This window comes from Salmo salar, chromosome ssa09, assembly GCF_905237065.1.
Source record: "Salmo salar chromosome ssa09, Ssal_v3.1, whole genome shotgun sequence".
NCBI lineage: Eukaryota > Metazoa > Chordata > Actinopteri > Salmoniformes > Salmonidae > Salmo > Salmo salar.
This window is the reverse complement of record NC_059450.1, coordinates 116,426,190-116,433,760: the sequence shown is the minus strand read 5'-3', so window position 1 is coordinate 116,433,760 and position 7,571 is coordinate 116,426,190. Positions and strand designations below refer to the sequence as shown.

General features: G+C 42.8%; 1 protein-coding gene across 1 annotated transcript; it reads right to left on the bottom strand.

Moving 5' to 3' along the window:
• Positions 1-2,622: 2,622 nt before the first annotated feature.
• LOC106612744 (uncharacterized) lies at positions 2,623-6,738 on the bottom strand. The gene is made up of 7 exons (XM_014214201.2): positions 6,397-6,738; positions 5,625-5,745; positions 5,232-5,407; positions 4,942-5,087; positions 4,620-4,788; positions 4,379-4,497; positions 2,623-4,017 (listed from the first exon to the last, which is right to left on the bottom strand). The coding sequence occupies exons 1-7, from the start codon at positions 6,449-6,451 to the stop codon at positions 3,058-3,060; spliced, it is 1,746 nt and encodes a 581-aa protein (XP_014069676.1). The 5' UTR covers positions 6,452-6,738; the 3' UTR covers positions 2,623-3,057.
• Positions 6,739-7,571: the final 833 nt, after the last annotated feature.

The window sequence follows — 7,571 nt, the reverse complement described above, 5'->3', positions numbered from 1 at the left end:
GTCTGTTTAACCCCATTCACATACTGTATGTCTGTTTAACCCCATTCACATACTGGATGTCTGTTTAACCCCATTCACATACTCTATGAACGACATGGTGCTGGAGGAGATGGCTGCCTTATTACGGGCTCCCAACCAGTTGTGGAATTGTTTGTGTATCTTCGCGTTATTTTAATTTATTTCATACAGAATGTTTCTGCCACTGTCTCTTGCGACCGAGAAGTGCTTCTGGATATCATGACAACGATTACTCACCTCGTACTGGACAAAGATTTTTTTATTTAATGAGTCAGATGCAAATTTCAGACACCTGACAAGGCCCAAATCCCTGTCATTCGCATGAAGAAGAGACAGAGATATTGGGGACATAGGTTGGGGTGCCTTGTAAGGATCCGACGGCGAGTGAATAATCCCCATCTACCATCAGTCCTATTAGCCAACGTGCAATCGTTGGATAACAAAATGGATGAGCTCCGATCAAGACTATCCTACCAACGGGACATAAAAAACTGTAATATCTTATTTTTCACCGAGTTGTGGCTGAACGACTCCATGGATAACATACAACAGGCTGGGTTTTTGGTCCATCAGCAAGACAGAACAGATGCCTCCGGTAAAATAAGCGGTGGCGGTCTGTGTCTATTTGTAAATAACAGCTGGTGCACGAAATCAGAGGGAAAAAAACTCTAGACCACCTATACTCCACACACAGAGACGCGTACAATGCTGTCCCTCACCCTCCATTTGGCAAATCTGATCATAACTCCATTCTCCTAATTCCTGCTTACAAGCAAATGCTAAAGCAGGAAGTACCAGTGACTCACTCAATAAGGAAGTGGTCAGATGACGCAGATGCTAAGCTACAGGACAGTTTTTCTGGCACAGACTGGAATCTCTTCCGGGATTCTTCCGTCACTGGCTTCATCAATAAGTGCATCGATGATGTCGTCCCAACAGTGACCGTACGTACATACCCCAACGAGAAGCCATGGATTACAGACAACATCCGCACTGAGCTAAAGGGTAGAGCTGCCGCTTTCAAGGAGCGGGACTCTAACCCAGATGCTTATAACAGCATCAGCTGTTCCGGACGACTGTGTGATCGAGTCTGTAATACCAACATGTTTCAAGCAGACCACAATTGTAAATAAAATACCATGTTTCTTCACTCTAGTTAACTCTGAGGAGTCACTTAAAGCAGTCACTGACGTTGTCAACTGTTGTTGACAAAGCGATGTGCGGCAGGACGAAAACAGAGGTTGAGCTGCTTTTCAAAACGGCAGACAGCTGTCGCCTGCTGGCTGCTGCTGTTTGGTAGGTTTGAGCAGGAGATTTGAGTAGGAGACGGAAAGCCCCCTTTCTGACACCCCTTCACCCATTTCAACTGCCAAGAAGCGTTTCACCACAAGTGAAACAAGTGTGGGAGGAAAAAGGAGAGAAACCGTTCTGACTTGGTAGACGGGGTGGGTTATAATGACAATGCAAAGATGATCATTATAAAGGGCTCTCCATGCTCTCTGTGAATACACGTTTTACAAGTTAGAATGTTCAGATATTTATCAATGTTATTCGGACTTCTCTGATGGGTTTTCTACAGAAAATGCACACATTTTACCACATAACCCCCCACTATAAGAAGCCAACACTGTGTGCACCATAAATTAGAGGGTTCTTTCTAACGGGTGGTTTATAGGTCAATTATTACTAATAACTGCAGCTACTGAAAGCCGAACAGAGTGTCGTTTGGCATGTAGTCCACTGACGTTAGCTGTGAAAATGTTATTAATGTGTTAATCTGAAGTAATGTTCTATTTTGTCTTGTAGTCTTTTTCTGAGTAAGGATCTGAAATTTGTATTTATTTATCTCAGTATGGAAAGATCATACATACAGTATGTGAATGGGGTTAAACAGACAGTATGTGAATGGGGTTAAACAGACATACAGTGTGTGAATGGGGTTAAACAGACATACAGTATGTGAATTGGTTTAAACAGACATACGGTATGTGAATGGGTTTAAACAGACATACAGTATGTGAATGGGTTTAAACAGAAATTTAAAAAATGTATTTGACCTTTATTTAACTAGGCAAGTCAGTTAAGAACAAATTCTTATTTTCAATGACGGCCTAGGAACAGTGGGTTAACTGCCTTGTTCAGGGACAGAACGACAGATTTGTACCTTGTCAGCTCGGGGATTTGAACTTGCAACCTTTCCGTGTGTGAATGGGGTTAAACAGACATACAGGATTGGTTTAAAACAGACATCCAGTTTCTGAATGGGGTATAACAGACATACAGTATGTGAATTGGTTTAAACAGACATACAGCAAATAAAATAACATTTTATTTGTCACATGCACCGAATACAACAGGTGTAGGTAGACCTTACAGTGAAATGCTTACTGACAAGCCCTTAACCAATAATGCAGTTTTAAGAAAAAAGTGTTAAGAAAGTGTTAACTAAAATTACATTTTTAAATGAAGATGAAAAACAGTATACAAATAAAAAATTATTAAGGAGCAACAATAAAATAACAGTAGCGAGGCTAAATACAGGGGGTACCGGTTAGTCTGGGTAGTTAAGGTAATATGTACATGTAGGTAGAGGTAGCAGAGAGAACAGTCAATGACTAAGGTGGCTGGAGTCTTTGGCAATTTTTTGGGCCATCCTCTGACACCGCCTCGTATAGAGGTCCTGAATGGCAGGAAGCTTGGCCCCAGTGATGTACTGGGCCGTACGCTCTACCCTCTGTAGTGCCTTGCGGTCGGAGGCCGAGCAGTTTCCATACCAGGCGGTTATGCAACCAGTCAGGATGCTCTCGATGGTGCAGTTGTAGAACTTTTTGAGGATCTGAGGACCCATGCCAAAAGGCTCCAAAAATACTTAAATAGCCACAAATAGAATTAGGATTGCTGATCTTTACAGTTAGGAAAAGGAGTGTTTACTTGAAAGAGCATAAAAAGGGTTTGTAGACATATTGCATGACTCCCTACAGTCTAGAGTGCTAAACAAACCCTTCTGTGTGTCACAGTGTCCTCAGTTTGTGGACCTTGTCAATCAAATATCACTTCCAAATCACCCAGAGAAGGAAGCATAGTGTTCACACTGCAGTTCAGTCCTCCCTCCACGAGTGGCAACTCAGATAAAGCCACCAGGAGTGGGAAGGATTCCCCTATGCATGTAGGCAGGTAGGAAAAGGTTACTGAGTCCTCCAAGTTTACCAATGTGTCTATGTGGAGATTGTTATTTTTAAAGCTAGAGCTTGTAGAGTCCATCTCACATATGTCACCTGTGAGATTGCTGCAGTTTAGCTGCTCCTCTGTCAAACTAAACAGGGATACAGACTGTCCATCAACACTCCTCTCATTGTCTCTTCTTGTCTGGCACCAAACACATTGGCTTGTCCCTAAACAAACGCATTCTATGTGACCAGACCTGTATCCCACAACAGGATCAGCCATAACTGTTTCGCGTGAGATTTGTTGAAAACTCTGCTCTGTCTCAAAAACATGGGTGTCCACCGAAGAGGGACTCTGGCTCCGGTAGCCATCCCCTGTGACCATTTCCATCTCAGGCAAGATTCCACAGTCCTCCCCCTGTAGACTACCAGCACACCCTAACTGGCAGCCCAGCCCCACCCCACTGTCCTCTTTCAGGTTGATGTCTGTGTTCATCTTCCCATCCAGCAGGGGTGGCTCTCCAGTTCCACTCCTACTGCTGATGGCACTCTCTGGTGGTCCCAGGCTTCCACAGCCACTGTCTTCTTGCTTTGCCGGACTTCCTCCGTTTCCATTCCCAGAAATGTGTGATTCAGTGCAAGTCCCACTGTCCAGACCCGCTCTTCTGTCCTCTCCTTCTTCCTGCTCTCCCTTGCCTGCTGTAGTTGTCCTCTCGTCAGCCAACCAGACCATGGCATCAGTTCTTGCGATGTTAATGAACCAGCCTTTGTCTGTGACGATCTCCACTGGGTCATCTCCCACACAGAGAGGCTGCCAGCCGCTGCCTGGTGATTTCTGAGGTAAAAGAAGACAAAAAAAGGAAGTGATTGATAACAGAAAATAGAATGACAGTAGGCCCTTAGTTTATATGAAGACTTATTAAAATCCTGGGTTTTTTCCATCTGTGGAGTTGCAGGAAATTAATACACTGTATGTGGTAGAACAAAGCACCACTGAACTTCTCTACTGAAGCCATTTACTTCGTGTTCGTATTCTTATATTTGATTATTGTGATTATTTCTTATTGTTGTTTGATTATAGAGAAGGAACCTGCAAGTAAACATTTCGCTGAAGTGTCCTTTTCCTGAAGTGTCCTTTCCCAGGAGTGATAGACATAGTCAGTTCTGCATTAGTGAAACTGTTCAAAGAAACTTACCAGTGCAACAGGCACTTTCTCAGGACGCCTCAGGAAGTAGCAAAGGCAAAGGGACAGGATGACCAGGACCCCCATCACACTTAGGATGGAGAAGGACACCACAGCAAGGATATACCACTCTGATGAGAAACAGAACATGTTTTTAGCCGAATGAGTTTGAGGCAGTTAGGCCGGTGTATGACACATCAAAATGTTGAGCCATATATGGCCATGTAGGGCTGTGTAGTCTGAGTTGTATTACCTTGCTCCGGCAGAAGGAGGCACTGTTCAGGGGAGAGCTCACTGGTAAATTCTCCTCCATTGCCTGCGACTTTGAGGCTGACACAGTACTCCTGTCCCCAGTCAAGAGACGTAAACCGAACCTCCGCCTTATCCTCGTCATCTTCATCCTTCAAATGCTGGATGACGGTCTGCAAGCCAATAAATGAAAAGGTCAGTCAATACAGTAACATGAATAGATGAACTAGGATGAACCGCACGTCATAATAAATGTTATTACATTAGAAGTACCGTTGCTGGTATGTTTTAAAACTAAGTATGATCAGTGTCTTACTGTCCTTTACCTTGTGGCCCTGCCCTTTTCCCTGTAGGTAGATAGTGTAAGTCAGGCCAAATGGGAAGATCTTTTTTAGTAATGGCTTCCTGTGAACACTGACTGTTACTGAACTGGAGGTGGCCAACAGCGTACTGGAGGGATGCTGCAGTTTACCTGGGAGAACAGGGGTAGAGGAGAAAGGTAAGCGATGGACGAGCTTCTGGCAGTGTGTCACTATAACCTAGAAAGAAATGAGCACATTTCTGAAAGCAATACCTATTCAACTCAGCCACTAAAACTTTGCTGTACTTGACTTACTTTCTCTGGGGTTGAACTTCTTCGACCGTGACCATGCAGAGATGCTGTTCTCAGTGACCAGTTGAACCCGGACCTTGTAGACCATGAAGAAGTCATCGATAAGGTAAGACAGGTCACAATATGTCAGCTCGGTCCTGTCACAGCTGGTCACGTTGGTCCAATTAATATTGACATACCTGAGGAAAGACACATGAACGTAGCTAGATGAAAAAATAGTATTTTCTTCAGATATGAGGAGAAGGTGGTATGGAGGAATGATTGAAAAGGAGAAAGGTGATTGTGCGGATCGGGAGGACTCTAAGATGGATGCACGCTGAAGTGAGGTAGCTAAGTGACACGTCTGAGAATGAAAGGATGAGTGAATTAGTCGGACGTAAGGAGTATGGGGTATACCTGGCCATCTGCACCTGGTACTGAGCCAGTGGCGGGGCCCCTTCAGGGGGGTCCCAGAGCAATGTCACCTCTCCGTCCCATATGTCCACCGTCAGATTGACTGGCATCAGTAGGTCTTTACCTGTCACAATTATAACATTCCAAATGTTAAGGAATATCCAGGCATTTTTTTTATGAGATTTTGAAAGTACAAAACATTTATAGGAAGCCCGGGTGTACAAAAGAGCAATAAGTTGTTGGCGGGTTTCCCAAAAAGGACTGTGCTTCATCAGCGGTATTCTAAACCAGTTTTTCTATGAAATGTCGCAATGTGTTTATTATTAATACATCGCCCAATTAGAACTATATCATAGGATGCCAATTGAACGACACATTTTGTCTGTTGACTCAAGTTAACTAGATTAACATTGACTAATAATTTAATTATCAATCACAATCAGAACTTAGTTTGTTGTTTACGTAAATGGGCATTGCACTGTTAAATCAATGTGTGTCTAGAAACATGTTCCATTTTGATAGGAAGGACACGTACACACTGAAATAATGTACAACATGCTGCCTCAAACACTTTTGAAAGCCAGAATTAGATGTACATTTCAAAGTGCAATATTAAAGAAGATACATTATTTTTAAGAAATATGTGTGTATGTATATCTATATATATATATATATATATGCTGCATACGTAATGTTCTTACATTTAGAGAGTCTATTAAGAGAACTAAACAGCCTTTACCAACCATTTAAAATTCCTTATTAAAGCTTCCATTACCTGACACATAGTCTGAGATGATCATAAGAATGGAAATCCAAAAGGTCCAATCCATGTCCACAATGTATGTTTTGGTTCTCAGATAACCAGGGTCATACTGTAGATGATGTCAGCACACGTCTGGCGTCCCTCATCACCTCAGCCTTCTCTCTGACTACAGGAGACGGGAAGGCTCAGTTGGACTCCTACGTTATGATATGAGAGGCTTTACTCAAGCTACAGTTAATAGTTGAAGTTGACTCCCATGTTCTTGTTGATCTGTGTGACGGTGGGAGGAGGACGTGTGTTTATTTCCCCGTATGACCACACAGCCCTCTCTCTCTCGCGTTCTCGCTCAGCTGACAACGGCTTCCTGTTCTGACTGTAGCATGGCACTTCCCTCCTCTCGCTCTTCGCCCCCTTTCTGATTTGTCTCTCCCTTCCTCCTTTCTGACAGCCACCTCTCTTTCCATCTCTCCTCATAGAACAAGGGGGTTTAAATCAGCAGTATGTCTCAATGTTCAATTCATGTGAAAAATGTGAAATTGATTTAGCAAGTGTTAGCCATGAACGTCGCCCACCCAGTTTATTTCTCAATCACTGGAATAATGGATTCAGAAAGGAGCTCCAAAATATATCTGTCGGTTCCATGACTGTCCATCTCAATACTGCAGAAGTATGCAGAATGGGAATTTTTTTCCCCCTGGGGCCCAGAGTTTTTCCTTCTCTGTTAACCTAACCAGGAAACCTCTGGACCCTATAACATTGATTAATCAATTGTAAAATGGTTTCATATGGGCTATGATGGGAGCAGATTTTCCTAATCAGGTCACACGGTTTTTTTAAACTCCTGAAAAAAACTCCTGGCCCTGGGGACGAAACCCATGTCAAACTGCAGCTACCTTATATTTGTTCATATTAATTATATTTAGACTATTTTAAGAGGGGGATTTCCTGAAACAGACACAGAGACAACAACTGATAGAAAAACAGAACTCACAGGGCTGAGCTTTATGCATGTTTGCATGATGCAGGCCTATGCAACTTTAGGCCTTATAAAACATTTACTCACATTTGTCATCACTATTATGTTGATTCATTCATTCCAGTTCATCATTTTGGATTAAAAACTTATATAAGTTTGAATATAAACCAAATTTGATCACGTTCACATTTTCTCCTGACACACAAATGGG

Excerpts from the sequence above, each read along its gene's own strand:
- LOC106612744 (XM_014214201.2), bottom strand. The coding sequence starts at position 6,451 with ATGGATTGGACCTTTTGGATTTCCATTCTTATGATCATCTCAGACTAT. Across the intron at positions 5,088-5,231 it reads GAAGTTCAACCCCAGAGAAA|GTAAACTGCAGCATCCCTCC; the intron begins GTAAGTCAAGTA and ends CTGTTCTCCCAG. Across the intron at positions 4,789-4,941 it reads GAAAAGGGCAGGGCCACAAG|ACCGTCATCCAGCATTTGAA; the intron begins GTAAAGGACAGT and ends ATTGGCTTGCAG.